The sequence below is a fragment of the Sphaerodactylus townsendi genome, linkage group LG10, assembly GCF_021028975.2.
Source record: "Sphaerodactylus townsendi isolate TG3544 linkage group LG10, MPM_Stown_v2.3, whole genome shotgun sequence".
NCBI lineage: Eukaryota > Metazoa > Chordata > Lepidosauria > Squamata > Sphaerodactylidae > Sphaerodactylus > Sphaerodactylus townsendi.
In genome coordinates this window covers 920,577-937,126 of record NC_059434.1, presented here as the reverse complement: position 1 = coordinate 937,126, position 16,550 = coordinate 920,577, and the positions used below count along the sequence as shown (strand labels likewise).

Sequence of the window (16,550 nt, the reverse complement as noted above, 5' to 3'; positions counted from 1 at the left end):
AGCGAGCAGGAACTCAGCAGGCTCCGACTCCTAGGTACTGGCCAGGCAGAAAAGATGAAGGCGTTAACGGCAGCAAACTGCTCCCAGATGTTGGTCTGGTGAAAGCTTGCGGGGTGGCGATGCATGTGCCATCGACGGGGAGCAACAGAACGAGCAAAGGATGGTGGTAAAGCTGAGTTGGTGGTGATGATGCATAAAGGCACAGAGGGTTCTCGAATTGTCGGTGGTCTTGCTGGCGCAGCAGAACACAGCTGGTAGTGTAGCCAGCGTCTCCCCAGGTCATTAGTCTTTAGGCGTTAGCGTGGCGTTCCTGCTAGGATCGCCAAGGCGGGATCCTCTAGAAGATGAACATCTCGGGGATGGGGTTGGTTTCCTCCTGGCGCCATTCCATGGAGTTAGCCTGTCATGGCGATCCAGTCCACCTTGAGGAACCTGTAGGAAGAGGACTGAAACACACCCCTTTCCCAGGTGCGGGGGGGTCAGATCCCGCTCCAGAGCTCAGTTCTACGGCGGATAGCGATTGGGATCGAGTTAGTGTTTAGATTTAATATGGGAAGGAAGAAGAGGGCTGTTTTGGCCTGTGAAGGTTGCACAATGCAACCCTCCTGGGGGCCGCCCTACACTCCTCTTTCTTTAGTTGTTTGACAAGGAGGGCAGGAGGTAAAGCGACCTGGTAGGTCCCAGCTTCCAGAAGCGTCATCAGGAGATGCGTCCAAGGCGAAGAGTCGAGCCACCGAGGAGAGGAACAAGCTGGCGAGATCCTGGGGGGGATTGTGGGTATGCATGCTTATTAACTAAAAGGGGAGCTTTGGAAACGCAGCACGGGGGGGGTGAGTGCATCGAGGGAATAAACAATCAGGCAATTAGGGGGCAAATTCACCGCACACACACAAAGGGAAGAAAGGAAGGGGTTTCTTTGCAAGGAGTTGCGCTACCGTGACAACGGTGGCTAATGCAGGAAGCTGGATGGTGCTAAAATTTTGTGATCGAATTATCTCCGAGGAATCGCCCGCCGCCCGAGACAGCTCATAGAAGTGACCTCTCGGCCAAAGACGGAGAATAAGTCAGAAAACGAACAACGTTGTTAGGGTGCCCAAGCGGTTTATAGGTGAATTGAGTGCGGCAGCATCCCCTAGTTTGAGGCCTGTCCGCAGCAGTGCTGCGGTATCAGGGCGGGCCCAGGTCACCAATCAGGGAGGCCAGTCAGCCAGGTGGCCCTCACGCCTCTACAGTCGAAAAACAGAAGGAGAAGGAGGGAGAGGAAGCAGTTTTTCTTACGGAAATTAGGAGGCAACTTGGAGAAACGGTGGAATCAATGATCGTGGCGGCTTTACCCATCAGACCAGAGTCGTTTTACCTGACTCATGGAGTCTCTTCCCCAAGAGATTGACATGGATGTCTAGAGCGATGGGACTGTGAAGCTGCGCTTCGAGTCCTGGGCTGTAGGTACGTGGCGGGCCCGGATGCTCGTCACCGGCGGTTTGTCTCCCCACCCCCCAGATGTCGCGGGCAAGCCTGCGATTGGAAGCGCTGGTGGGCCACTCGGCTGCTCTGATAGCGGTAACATCAGCCCGGTGTCCGCAGGCCTTGAACTTACATCCTTCTATGGCGACTCCAGATATGGGCCAGGAGAAACCGATAAGCGTCTCCGCTCGGCGGTGGTGTGAAGCTCTGCGCCATGTTGGCTGCTGGGGCTGTGCTTATTAGATTACGGCAGCGGAGCGGCATGGGGCAAGAATCAGCTGAAAGCGCAGCTGGCTCAGCGAGGAGCAGCTCCTGTGGGATGTTTGTCCAGACCTGGAGGTGGACCTGGGTCGCGAATGGTAGGTAGAATACCCGGGGCGATGAACAGTCTGTTCGGCGGCAGAAGACGCTGGCAACACCCATTTAATTGTCCCGGTAGGGATGGGCTCGTCATGCCTGGGTTAGGCTGACAAGAACCTCGTGGGGAGCAGGGAATGGGCTGGGTGCATGCGGCGAGATGCCACGGGGGGGGGAGGTGGTTTTGGCGGGGCCTTGGCGTTGGAGTCACTCATAGTACTCTCCTCCTTGGTCCTAGGCTGGGAGAGCGCCCGAGGCGAGGAGTTCCGGCCAGGCAGTCGTTTCTCAATGGAAGCCCTTCGCGTGGGCGCGAGGGTTTTAGGTGGCCTTCTCACTCTAAGGGGACCCTCCTCCATGTCGAGGGTTGTAGGCCCCCGCGAGATACCCTACACTCCCGCCAGTGTCGGGGTCTGCCGCCAGTTAAAGCAGTCATCCTGAGACTGTCTCCCGCCCGATTGGAAGTGCTCGGCGAGGAGGCTAACGGTGGTGGGAGGACTGTCCTGGCAAGCCTTAAGCATGGCCAGTTCAGGATTTTGCCTAGGCCGTGATTGCCCTGCGGCACTCCGTAGGCGTCTCCTTCTTGGCGCGCCAGAGAATACCGTTTTGGGCCTCCTATTATCTACCTCTTGGCGCTTCCCTGAACCTGTTCACAAATTCAGCATAGGGCTCTTGGGGTTTTGCGGATGGAGGAGCTCTGGGTTGGCTGGCCCGGCGTAGGGACTTTGATAAATGCCTTATAGAAACACTCAAGCGACGTAAAGGGTGGCCTCAGGCAGAGGACAATCAGTCGTTAGGATTGGCAAAAGCATCGAAACCGTAAAAGCTGGCCCCGGTGTGGCGCCGCCAGAGGTGTAACTGCTCTGTTGAAGCACTGCTGGCCGAACTCGCGCCCCAGACCACAAATTGGGCGGGGCTCAAGGAGCATCGCGAAAGGTGATCTTCCAGTCATCTGGGACCATTAAGGTGGTTCCTTCTCGATGGCCTCCAGCATGCCTCTCTCCGCGTAGGGGCTAGTGACTCCCTCACGTCCGCATTGCTACTTGGGAGCTTCGGTAGGAGATGTGTTATAGCTTAGAGGCGGTGCTACCGACAACCTTAGCGGATGGCATGCCATTCTCCCCTCGAGTATCTGTGGAAGTGGATTAGGGGGGGGGCTGACAAATGCAAAGGAATATGCGAGGCGTAGATATTTCGTCAAGGTTTCTTCTTTCTTCTGCAGATGTCATTAGCTATCTGGTTCTGCGAGTTTTGAAACCAGCGCCATTCGTGAAGCGTATTGAGTCTGCAATTAACCCCGGAGAAAATGAAGGCGAACAAAGGGGAGGCGGACAGAGCGGCAAGGAGAGTTGAAGTAGGTGAAGGGCGGAGGGGCAGAAGGAGGACAGGCGTCCAATTTGAGTGGATAAGAAAATTCGAGGTTGGAAATTGAAGGTGAAAGATCGAGAAAGGAGAGTGACCTACAGCAAAGGGAGCCACCATAGGTCTGCAGGCTGACTGATGCGACAAAACATTATCTCTCCAAGTCAGTAGCAGCGACATGTGGCGTGAGCTCTGTATCTTGAAGAATTAAATGCCATGTTTTCCCTGATCCTTAAGATTCAATGTCCCCTCTGGGTACCATGGACACTGAGCTTCAATCTCCTCCGGCCAATTTGCGCAGCTCCCTTCTCTTCTGAGGGACCCACAGCATTTAGATTAGCAGCTTTCAGTTCGTCAGCGTGCTTGTCATAAGCCCTGCTTTTGCAAACTCCCCATACTCACCGGTGTTCCGTCGGTTGCGAGAGTGTATCTAGGGCCATGGCGTGTCTCTGGATCGCGCCCGATCCAGAGGACGAAGCTGATCACGCAGCCAAGTGGTCCCTGGATGCGCCCGTCCAGCCGGACACCGGTATCAGCTGACCCCCTTCCCAGGCTGACGGTGAGCAGAATTGGAGAGTTCGAGGATTCCGGAGGTTTGACACCAGCATGTGAAAATTACGACCGCGGTCAGAAGCGTGAAGCGAGCAGGCGAAGATAGGCAGCGGAATGGCACATCTGGTGGAGATCGTAGCAGCCCGGGAGGCCGGAGGAGTCCGTGTTCCCTAAGCGAAAGTCTCCCGTCTGCCCGGTTCCTGGCACCTTTTATTATTACTCTATGAGTGTAGGAGGGGAGGACTGGGGGGAGGTTCCGGGAGGAGGCCGGGAGGAGGCCGAGGAGATCATCATGCTTGATGCATGATCTCATCTATTTCTGTCTTGAGGAAGGGCGTCTGCAGCGTCACAAGAGCCTAATCCTCACCTGGGGAGCAAAGACCATTGTCCCTGCGCCCGATGATTAGCAGAGCCAGACAGTTCCGCGACCATTGACTCATGGGGATGAGGTGAAGTGCGATACGACTGACGGCAAGGCCGCAGGTCCGTTGGCGTCCCAACGTTCTACTACGGCACTGCTGGGTCGGCAGTGCACTACTACACTGGGGAGAGGAAGGGAAAGGAGTTTGTAAGCCGCCTGGCGTCTCTTTACAGGAGAGAAAAGTGGGATATAAATCCAGACTCTTCTACTTCTTAGATACGTGGATCCTAAAGTGTCTAGGGCTTTGAAGGATAAAAGCAGAACCTTAAACCTGAGTTGGCACTCCACCTGAAGCCAATGTGGCTGGCAGAGCTAGTTGGATGTGTGCCCGCCATGGGGTCCCAGTGTGGACCACCGCTGCTGCATTTTGCACCAATTGGAGTTTCCCGAGCAGGCTCAAGGGTAACCCTGCCTAGAGCAACTTGCAGTAGTCTACCCTAGAGATGACTGTTGCGTGGGTCACTGTAGTGGGATACGTTTGGGATAGATAGGGTGCCAATTCTCTCACCTGGCATAGATGTCACCTGTGGAATCTAAGCATCCATCAATAACGAGGTCTGAAGAAGTACCTCTAAATTCTTGACAGTTAGTTCAGGTGTCAACTTGTTAGGTCTCCAATCTTAAGCCAATAAACAGACTTTGCGATGTTGATCAGTAGCATTTATTGATAAACTCAGAGCACCAAAGCTTGGCAAAGCCAGTTCTGACGAATCTGGCCTTTCCAATCCCTTTTATTCCGTTGTCAGTCCCCCCTCCCATTTTCCCAAGAAGTTTGAAAGAGTTTGCAGAGCCAAGGCACCCTAAGGTTGGCGACAAAGTGATAGAGAGCCGCTGGCATCAAGCCCCATGGAACAACGGAAACAACACTGTATCTCATGTGTCAGCAGGAAGCCTAGTTATCTACAGAGCGTGTGAAGCCTTAATGATCAAGGAAAGAATGCCCCAGATATATCTTCCAGCAGCATATAGTTGTAAGCAGTTGCATTGAGTTAGGAATGAATCTCAGTCACCTAGATAGCATCCCCCTGACACAACTGCACATCATCAAGGGCTGGGGGTTGACAATCCCCGCCCATCCAATCCCGCCCCAGCCACAGGACTTCTGTCTTTGGATTTAACTCCAACTTCTTAACCATTCTACCACCGCCTCCAACATAGCTGTGGTGGCATCCAGAAGACCACCCATCATTTGCATATTGATGACAACCCAACCCAAACCTCCAGACTAGCCTTTACAAGAAGGATGCATGTGAATGTTAAACAGGGATGGGGAATTCCACACCAATGCATGGTGCGTGGAGGTTCTCTCCCCAATTTCTACCCTCTCTCCCCGACCCTTAAAAAATGAGCACAGCCACTGGTAAGGCTGGCTCATGAATCCCAGCATTAGCGAGGTGGCAGGTCACAGTGTCATGATGCTGCTGTTGGATCTAACAATAACAGCAGTGTCGACCTGCCTCAGTCCATGTGCCTCCAAAGATCCTCCCTGAGGGTGGTCAAAGACATCTCTCCACCTTACCCAGGAGGGAGAGATGGGGCATATTTTACCTAAAGTCCATTTTTAGATAAATGTCAAGATGCTGAATCTTGGGGTTTAGCCAGAAGGCTGAGACAGGACATGATGGGGAACAACTTAAGACTTTGAGACTGTTGCACTCAAAATGCCGAGCTGCGGATTTCAGGAAAACGGAGAAATGGCCCACAGCAGGGACGTAGGTATAGATTTTTTTATGGGGGGGGTCGGGGGGGGCCACACCCCCACCCACCCCAGGGCATGACCACGCCTCCCCAAGCCCCACCTCTGGCCTAGCGCTTATAAAAGCAGCTCTCCAAGGTCAGGGATGGCAGACTCCCCTGCCCTGCCCTCCCCCTCCCCTCTGGGCTGAGGCATAGAGGGAAAATGGAGCCTGGGGCAAAATCTGAGTTTTGTGCCCCGGCAACCGCTGTGATGCAGGAATCCACCCTAAAACAGCATCACTTTCTGTATGGTGTTTTGAACTAGATCCACCTTAAAGAGGAGAATCTAGGGGTCCCTGGTTAAACAACATTAGAAAGTGATGCTGTTGTTTGGGGGTGGATTATCCCCACCCTAAAACAGCATCATTTTTCAATGTGGCGTAGTGGTTAGGAGCAGAGTGCATTCTAATCTGGAGGAACCAGGTTTGATTCCTGCTCTGCCATGAGCTTCCAATGGAGAGAGCTTATCTGGGGAATTCAGATTAGCCTGTGCACTCCTACACATGCCAAATGGGTGACCTTGGGCTTAGTCACAGCTTTTCGGAGCTCTCTCTGCCCCACCCACCTCACAGGGTGTTTGTTGTGAGGGAACAAGGGCAAGGAGATTGTAAGCCCCTTTGAGTCTCCCACAGAAGAGAAAGGGGGGCTATAAATCCAAACTCTTCTTCTAAACTGAGGACCTCAGATTCTCCCTTTAAATCCATGCCGAAGGGGGTGGATTTAGAAGGAGAATCTGGGGAAATTTGGGGGGTGCCTGCTGTCAGGGGTGCAATTGTTAAGCTAGGAGCACCAAACTTTCAGGGTATCTTTTAGGAGTCTCTCCTAATGATACCACCCAGGTTTGGTGAAGTTTGGTTCAGGGGGTCCAAAGTTATGGACCCTCAAAAGTGTAGCCCCATCTCCTAAGCTCCCATTGGAAACAATGGGGGATGGGGGCACCCCCTTTGGGAATCCATAGCTTTGGACCCCCTGGACCAAACTTCACAAAACCTGGGTGGTATCAATAAGAGACTCTCCTGATCAAGCATCCCAGGTTTGGGGAAGTTTGATTCGGGGGGTCCAAAGTTATAGACCCCATCTTCTATTAGCTCCCATTGGAAACAATGGAGGATGGGGCACCCCCTTTGGGAGTCCATAACTTTGGACCCCCTGAACCAAACCTCACCAAACCCGGGTAGTATCATCAGGGGAGTCCCCCAAACAATCCCTGAAAGTTTGGTGCTGCTAGCCCCAACGATGCGCCCCCTGCAGGCCAAAAACCGAAAAGGCACTAAAACGTTTTAAAAACCCACAAACATGTGGGCGGAGCTTCGGACATGAATGGGGGGGTTCAAACCTGAGGAACCCCGCCCCCCTTACCTGCGTGCATGGCCCACAGGGCTGCGCCTGCTGCCCTGAAATGAAGCAGCGAGCGAGAGGCTTAAAGCAGTCAAAGATGCGTCGGACACAAGCGGAAAGAAGCCGCATTTGCACAGATGCAGCAGACGTCGCTCATGTCCCATTTGCAGGGACGGAACACTGAGCAAAAGGGCCACGGAGCTGGGTGGGGTCTCCGGGATGACCCCTGGCCAATGCAGCCTGGGACGAGAGCAGCCGCAGCGTCATTCCCCGGGACACGCGAGGGTCACGAGCAGCGCCAAGGAGGGCCCGGCCGCCCCTCCCGGGTGATGCTCCCGCGTCCAGCATCGGCTGTAGAACCTCCAAAGGACACCCCCGCCCCCCCCGCGCGCCCCTCCTTGCTCCACTGGGGCGCCGCCGCCTCTTCTGGTTCAATGTTAACCCGTTGGGCCCCGGCGGCGGGCGAGGCAACAAACACGGCGCGGACGCAGCCCCGCCGCCGCCGCCCCCAGCAAGCCCCGCCCCCTCCCATCGGCCCCCGCGAGGCAATCCCGGCCCGGCCGCTCAGGTCTTCCGGCCTGGCGGGTCACGTGCCTTCTGCCCCGGAGCAAAATGGCGGGGGGAGGCGCGCCCGGCCACTGAGGTGCCCGGCCCTGCTCCTGCTCCTGCTGCGGCTCCTCCTCCTCCGCCGGCGGCCGGGCCTGGAGCGGCGATGGCGGCGCCGGGCGCCGAGGCCGAGTACGAGTCGGTGCTGTGCGTCAAGCCCGAGGTCAGCGTCTACCGCATCCCGCCGCGGACCTCCAACCGCGGCTACAGGTAGGCCGCCCGGCCAGCGGAGCGCAGCGGAGGGGGGGGGGCGGCTCGGGCGGAGGGGGGGGGCGCGCTCCGAGTCCGTCTCCCTGCCGGCGCAGCCCGTGGGTGGGAGGGGGGGGAGGCCGGGGAGGGGGTGCTGGCGCGGGCCTCGCCACGGAGCCCTGGGAGGGGAGGGGACGCGCGCTGCCGCTGCCTGGGCGCCGTGAGTGGGGGGCGGCGCGGCCTGTGAGGGCGCGGCGCTGGTAGAGCTGAGGGGCCCCCGAAGGGCCTCGCTGTTGCCCGGCAGCCTGGCGGACAGGCTAATAAAAGATCACTCCTTTATGTATTCAGAAGCTCCTCATTTGCATAGTCAGTTGCGCCTTGTTTGTACATGTAAATATATGCAGGTCAGTGTGCAAGTCAGCCGGACCCGAGTCTCTGCCTCTGAACAACCTGCATTGTTCCGGAGTGGGATACCATTGGATCACATAGATATAGTCAAGGACTCAGAACTGTGAGTGGCTGGCACCGCCTGCCCAAGGTGAGCTCCCAGTGCCAGCCTGTCTCCAGGAGAGGCATCCCTCACCTGCCCACCTCTCGCAGGGCCACCACAAAGAGAAAAGCTCTGGAAACACTGCAGACCCTGTTTAGGCTAATGAAAAATTCCAACAACTGTCTGCTGCACAAACTAGTATGGCTTGCCAATGTAGTCAAAGACTGGCAGAGTGCCTGTGGTCTTTGCAGCTAATGATGAAGATGTCATTTAACCTTTTCAACAACATCAATGAGTTATTCAAGCAAATGTTCTCAGATAACCAAATAGCGATAGCCCAACCGTTTTAACCTAAAAAAACCCCAAAATAATGTATCTTGTAGTTTTTGGCTTGACATCATACTTCTCTGGCCAACAACTGTAACAGTGTCAGACATTTGTTACCTGAAGCTTTGAATCATAGAGTTGAATCATAGAGTTGGAAGGCACCATACAGGCCAGCTATTCCAACTTTCAGTTCAATGCAGGATCACATCCCTGATAAATGTTTGTCCAGCCGCTGTTTTAAGACTGCCAGTGTTGGGCAGCTCATCACCTACCTGGGCAGCCAATTCCACTGCTGAACAACCCTTACTTTTAAAAAATCCTAATCCTCAGCTTGAAATTTAGATCCATTATTGCCAACAAGGACAGCTCCCTGCACCCTCTAAGTGACAGCCATTCAAACAACAGAAGAGAGCATGTCCCGCCTCAGCCTTCTTTTTTCCAGACTGTATATTCCCGAGTCCCTCAGCTTTTCCTCGTCTGGTTGCTACCCTGCCCGCCATGTTGCCCTTCCCACGGGGCAGTCTGACATTCATCTCAGCTCATCCTGTCCTCCAAGATGATTCAGGAGAGTCACGTGGATTTAGTGTTTTGTTTTTGGGACGAGTGCCGCTAAAAAGATTCCACAACATGCCTGGCCAGTGTTTTTCTTCAAACGGCTATTGTTGAAGCCCTTCAGAAATCTGAAGAGGTTTAAGACTCTTCTTTACTACAAGTGTCTAAGGATGGTCCGAATGTAAAATCACCTTTTTCTGAAAAAATTGACAGAAGAAATGAAAAAAATGACTGGAAAGGAGAAGAAAACAAACTGATTGACCTTAGAGCTTTTAGCCTCATGTTGTACGTGGGTCTTTTGCAAAAGTATTGCATGCAGTGAAATGGGACCTTAATTCAGTTTTGTACAACATTTATAGCCTCCCCTTCCACTTCGTAACTTTCCACACTGCAATTTTGACTCATCATGAGTGAAAAGTCACAGCCCACACAACCCCAGAGCTGTGGTTACCCGGAGGCCCCGGGGCAGGGGAAAGGTGGCAGGCCTGGCGGGGAGCAGAAAGCGATGCAGAGTGGTGGGGTGGGCCTCTGTGGAGCAGAGTTGCTATTTCCAGACACTTCCACTGCCTTCTGTGTCCTCTCCCTATTGAGTGATAAGGGTGTTTGGGTGACCTGGTTGGCTCTCTTAACTCTCCAGTGCACGGCCTGGTTGGAGGCTTCGGAGCTCTTACCAGTGTGCCCAGCTTCTCTTCCTTATGTGCAGCATGAGCTTGGCTTCTCGGTTAGTCGTGTAGGCTGGCAGAGGTGAGCGTGAGCCCCTGCCGCTGGGCTGGGAGGTGAAGATAGATCTGCAGACTGGCGGGCCTTTCTGTGTGGATCGTAACAACTGCACCATCACTTGGACCTACCCGTGCCTGCAGGGGAACTATCTGAGGATGCTTCCAGGGAGGCTGGGCTGCACCAAGTCTTGCTTTTGTTTTGCTTCGCAGGAGACACCAGGCAGAAGGGAACAGGACAGCCTCTTGCGCTCACTGCCGTGCTAAGTTGTGGAGTTAAGGGATCGACTTGCCCTGCGCTTGCTTGCTTCTTTCCTTCCCCTGATTTCCGCGTAATGTGGTTGAACTGCAAGGGCTTATGTGGCAAAATGAGATGGCGGAGGGGGATTGGAGACATTTTACAGTGGTCTTTCGATGGCCAGTAAGAATTTCTTAGACCTATGGAATGTTGGCAAAGTTTGTTGTATCCTGTCTCATAGTAACACTTCAGTTGAATGTGGATTTTCATTTAATAGGCCAATGTAAGTAGAGCATTTGCATGAAGACAGGTTCATGATGCTGTCCTGAATTCTGGAAGATTTGATTCTACTGTAGAACATTTAATGGCGCTGCTTCCATATTTTGTTAAGTTCCACAGGGTGGGGCACTTGCATCCCCCAACATTGAGATGGGTGCTGATTTTCTCCACAATATTTCATTTATACACAGTATTACAGACAAGCACAAAGCCACTATGGTAGATAAGGGAGGGGGTGTTGGTTGGAGGGAGGGAGAGAATGCATCTGCCATTCCACATGGTTTTCCAAACCCACACAGATAAACCAATTAAAAATGTACACACCAGGCTGGATGGACTAGTTTTTGGAATGAAGAGGGGCCCACAGACCCCCCTGGCCTTCAGGTGCCTTCCTCCTCAAAGTCTTGGCCAGGAGGAGAGTCCTGCTTGGAGTGGTCCCATAGCTGGAAAGGAGACAGCCGATGGTCCCACAGGGGCCAAGAAGGCTCAGCCAAGGCCAGGGACCCAGAAGAATGTCACCTTAAAGACTGGGCCTGCAAGGGAGTGGAGGAGCTGTGAAAGAAAGAGTTGTAAATGGTTTGGCAAGTTTCAACAGCAGCTGGAAGGTTGGGGGCACCAGATGGGTGAAGATGAAAAGGCAGAGAACTGGAATGTAACTAAAGAGGAGGAGCCTACCTCACATCCTACCCACCAACCCAAAAACGATATCATGGGGCCATTAACAGGGAAGCTCCAAAGATCCTGGCACAACAGGGGAGGTGGCTCACAACGGCTTGCCCTCCAACCTGACGACGACACTGCCGCCCAATTTCTCTGCCAGGGTGCAGCGGTCCTTCACTTCTTCACAGCAGTTTTGTTTGCATCTTGTGCTTGATCTGTGTAAGTTTCTTTTTGATGGCATCCTTAGAATGCATAAATCATCTTGCTGTTAAGGAGGGTACACTCAGGCGCCCAGAAGATGAAGTTGAAGTCTTCCTTTCTGCTCCTCTTGGTCTCGTAGGTGGCATCATAGAGGGCGTAGCAGCAGTCGTGGGCAGGCAGCATTTTGGCCAGATGCTGGTACGGGTCATCGATGGTGTCCCCGACATCCCCTACCAGAATCTCCTTTCCCTTCTCTGGGATTCTTGTCTTCACTCAGACAGAACAGCACAGGCTTCTTGCGCTTTTTGACCTCCTCCAGGGTGAAAGCCTTATATACTTTCATGTCATTGAAGACCATCAGAAACAGCTGCACCAGATGCCATGGAGGGAATGAGGAAGGGTGAATAGGTGGCGAAGGTCCTTCCACAGCTGCTTCACGGCTTTCTCAGCAGAGACTTCAACTTGGTCTGCGCATGAAGGGAGGCCTGAAAGGAACTGCTGTCCCCAGTCTGTTGTAATTGATAACTGTCAGGTCTTGGAAGGTGGGAAACAGAAAGTAAAATGAAGGTCCGTTATCACAACAGAGCCTCTTTTGATGTTTGGAAGGCTCTTCCTGACAGGTATTGAACCACCATACATGGCAAAGTCAGTTTTCACAAAACTGGCATTCCCCACTGAAAGCCCCCTTCCCCTTTATTCCCAGTTTCCCAAGAATTTCTGAAAAACAGTCTTTGGAGCTGAGGTGCCCCAAGGTTGGTGGCAGAAAGTAAGATAAAACCAACTGTCTTCCTGCCCCACAAGATAATGGATGCAACTCTTTTCTCAGGAGACAGAGGTACCAGGGGAAGTCTAGTTTCCTACGAAGCTTGTGAAGCCATAAAATAGAGATCAAGGAAAGAATGCACGGCAGTGGTTACATATAGCAGGCTGTTTGCATATATATTTCGAGCAGCATTGATTTGTTATTTCAATCGGTTACATAGGATTAGGAACACATCTTAATCACCCAGATAGCATCCTCTTGACATTAGGTCAGGGATGGTTATACACCTGGCACAGAGTACTTATAGCAGTGGTTCTCAACCTATGGGTCGCGACCCCTTTGGGGGTTGAACAACCCTTTCACAGGGGTCACCTAAGACCCTCTGCATCAGTGTTCTCCATCTGTAAAATGGATAAATGTTAGGGTTGGGGGTCACTACAACTTGAGGAACTGTATTAAAGGGAAGCATTAGGAAGGTTGAGAACCACTGACTTATAGGTTAAAAGCAATAAACAACAAGATGAAACTCTGAGGAAAAGGAAGAAATTTGCCGGCATAAGTTATACACCTTGAAAATGCTAAGACTGAGAAGAGAAGCCAAAATGGAAGAAGAAACAAATGATCAGAAACTAAGGGAGCTACAGAACAAAAATAGAAAACTGTAGAAGTGAATATTGTATATTGTGACCTAATCTTTTAAAAAAAGAATTCTTATACACTAATTTCAAACTTGGTTTTTAATTGCAATTTCACAACTAAATTTTGTATTGTGGCTTCAGTTAAACCATTTTAAAGCATATTAATCAAAATTTATTTATATAATTTTAGTGTAGTTTAAAAAAGAAGAAAAATGTTCTGTCATTTGCTAATGTTTAGAGGTTGCATGTATTGAAGTTCTATCTTTGTGTAATTTTAGTGCGTTTTCAAAACATGTGTTTATTCAACATTGTTCAGATAAGTTAATGTTGAAGCTCTTACCTTGACATTTTTTGCATTTCAGTACTTACGTAGTTTGAAATTGTTTAATAAAACCTTCATTTGAAGTAATGTAACCTATGCATTTTATAACTTTGAGATATTTTTTAATGGCGGTCACGGGAATCAACAACAATTGGTCAGGGGAAGTCAGGGAAATGGCAAACAACATTTTAATGGCAGCCCTGCAGGTGCTCCCGTTTGGGGCCCTTGACTGTTGGAAAACACAACGATGGCTGTGCCTGGAGCCATTCCGCAAAGGGGCCTGGTGGGGGGTGCTGCAGTTTTGCTCCATCCTGAGACGATGGAGCACCTGAAGCTTAAACGGGCCCTCCACAGGGAAGCGCCTGTCCCAGCATCAGCCTTTGGCAAAGTCTTCTGTGCCTGAAGATTGTGGTAAAACCAGCAAGGCTGTTTGGAAATCTGACAGCAGGACAGGATAGCAAGCTGAGAGGGACTTCCTTATCATCTCTTTCTTGATGTGTTTACCTTTGCAGAGCCTCTGATTGGAAGCTGGATCAGCCAGATTGGACTGGACGACTTCGCATTACCTCGAAGGGCAAAACTGCATATATCAAACTTGAGGACAAAGTTTCAGGTGAGGCCCTGCAGGATGGCATTTTCTGGCTAGAGTAGGGACCATGTGGCCCTTTAGATGCCCAGACCTTGGGAGGTGCAGCCAAATATACTGGGATTCTTCCCAATAGAAAGCTTTGCTTAATTTCTGACAGAACTTCTGTATCCGGGGCATCGTATTTTTTTGTGTTCTGATATATTCCTAACCTTCCTGTAGTTGTAACAGGATTCCCACATGATGGTGACACCGTTGGTTACTACCACCATTAAACACTAACCGGTAGCTATGGGTGAGCACTGTCGGGTGATTACATAGCCACAGTTAGAATGCATTTGTGCTCAGTTCTAGTTTTTGGAAGAGCAGATAGTTACATCCAGTCAGAACAATATGAACTAATAATGGATCAAGGAAATGTAGTTTCCTTCCATCTTCACAGCAAGCGCTGAATCTTTTAATGTTAAATAAAGTGGCTTTAGCACGTATGAGAATACACTCAGCTCTCATTCACAGAAGTAAACTGAAACAGGCATTATGGAGTTAGACTTTTATGAGTTAATCCTTTTAAAAATGGCAGTTTATCATCCGTGGTTGCAGAAAATGCTGGCAGTGTGCTCAGTGTTGTCAGTAGACATTATCCAGACTCCAATATTGATTAACGGTAGACCTTTATTGAAGGTCTGTTAAAGGCAAGGTATCATACTTTTCCTAGCCAGATCTGAGAAACATGGGAAAGGCAAAGGGAGATATAGCTTCAGCACCCCAGCCACTCCCCACCCCGACTGGTGGGAAAGCAGGGAGGTTAGAATATTCACTTCTAGTGAGATGAGGGCCATTATCTGGTTGCTCGGCACTATGGGGTGGAGGAATATGGGGACCAAGTGGAGCTAAGACAGTTTATGTAGAGACCGGTAGAGACTAGGGCAGGGTCACATGGCTGCAGTTGTATGATGTCATTGCTGTCATGAACGGACTTTTGGTTATCAGCCTCCTTCCAGGAAGCAACAATAAACTGCCACCCAGTCAGTGTACCAGCTGAAACTGTAAAAGGGATTAAATGGTTGATAGCGGCAGTTGTAAAAGCACTTAGGTGAGAAGTGATTAATCGGGATTCTGACAGATACCCTCTCTGGTATAGGGTCATAAGATACGTTCCTTTTGTCTTTTGCGGAGAGTATTAATACATACTTGAAAACCAGAAGTATGCCACAGAAGAGCCCCTGTGATGTGCATCCTTTTTCCCCTGTGCAACTCCCCACCCCCGGACATTGCTGTCTTTGTTGCCCCAGCTAGATGCATTGCCAAGACTGCTCTGCCTCCCTCCTGGCAGATGTTTCATGAAGCGTTCGCTACAGCAATTGCTGTCATTGGTGCAACATAGGGAAATTGCATATTGCCAGGTCTTGTGGCAAATTGTGTATGCGTGTGCTTGGACTCACCTGCACACTGAAAAGATAGACACTCCTTTTTAGGAGAAAGCTTCTGCCTCTACTCATGCTCACAAGAAGTCTCTTTCTTGCAAGAGGCAGGCTATGTAGCATTTAACTTGGAAGAACAATCTACAGGTTGTGATAGCATTTTTAGCCAGAAAAGTGCATAGCGAATGCTGCTGTCTTCTTTTGCTGGTTGCCTGACTTTTTCTGGTTTTTATTTGAAACACTGTGCCCGATTATGTACAAAATGCCTGCTGCTGTGTGATGGGGGCGAATGTCTGTCGCAGCAAGATTTCTTGCATAGATGTATTTCTGCAAGCATGCCTTTCACTTTCCATTCTCTGTGTGGCAAGCGAGACCACTTCTAGCATTATTTTAATTTGATTTGCTGCCAGAGTGGGACAGATTTGCCAGTGAGCACAGCTTTGCCCCAGGCATCTTCCCTCCACCCACAGCAAGCCTACTTAGCTTCACCTTTCCCTCTCCCTCACACTGCCGTTCACACCTTCTGCCTCACAACCCTTCTATGTTGCCGACTCCTTCAGGTCAAAGGAAAGAAGCTCACTCCCACAGGCCTAGCCCAAACATACCGACCTATACATTTTCATATTGATATATAGAGATATCAATATAATAACAACAGACAGTGCTTGGAAATAACAAGCTCTCTGTTCTCCGGTGGCGGCGGCAGGAAGTGTGTATGTGTGTGGGGAGGGGAGGGGAGGGGAGGAAAAGGGGGAACATATCAATACTAGCACATGGTTGCCTCGTTTAGCAGTGTGTGGCCCAGGGAATTGCATTGTCGCTTTCATTTGTGGGATGGAGTGTATTTTTGGAACAGTAATATCAATATAAGTGCAGTTTAAAAGGCTAAGCCATCAGTCTTGACTACTGAGTGTAATATGATATGTGCCTTTAAAAATTAGTTGATGGGCAGAGTTAAGGGAAGCAGGTCCAGGAGAGTTCTCTGCCAAAAAGTTCTGTGGCAAGGAGTGAGGGCCTCCTGTGGTGTAAACAGAGAAATGCGAGGAGACCCCACTACAGGCCTACTGCACAGAGAAGAGCCCCAAGATAAGTGCTCCGTGCATAATGGGGCTGAATTTGTCATATTTATCCTTGTGAGCTGAGGCATAGCAATGAAAGTTAACATCATTGGGTTTATAATTCATGTTCAGTACAACTATTTTGATATCTTCTGAAACTGTAGGAGAATGCTGTAAACAGGCTTGTTGATCCATGCAAAATCCAGGGAGTGCCTCTTATTGCAGCCAAACCAAGTGATACATCTTTTGTCATTTGGGTTGTACACAATAAAAGGT

The 16,550-nt window shown here is 50.9% G+C and overlaps 1 protein-coding gene and 1 pseudogene across 1 annotated transcript in view; one reads left to right on the top strand and one right to left on the bottom strand.

Moving 5' to 3' along the window:
- The first annotated feature begins 7,803 nt into the window (after positions 1 to 7,803).
- The window catches only part of NECAP1 (NECAP endocytosis associated 1), a 32,532-nt gene continuing 23,785 nt past the window's right edge, over positions 7,804 to 16,550 (top strand). Inside the window, exons 1-2 of the mRNA XM_048509980.1 lie at positions 7,804 to 8,044; positions 13,722 to 13,822. Of these exons, the coding sequence (XP_048365937.1) occupies positions 7,941 to 8,044; positions 13,722 to 13,822 (205 nt within the window). The 5' untranslated portion in view covers positions 7,804 to 7,940. The remainder of the gene's footprint in view (positions 8,045 to 13,721; positions 13,823 to 16,550) is intronic.
- On the bottom strand, positions 11,213 to 11,869 carry LOC125440256 (annotated as a pseudogene).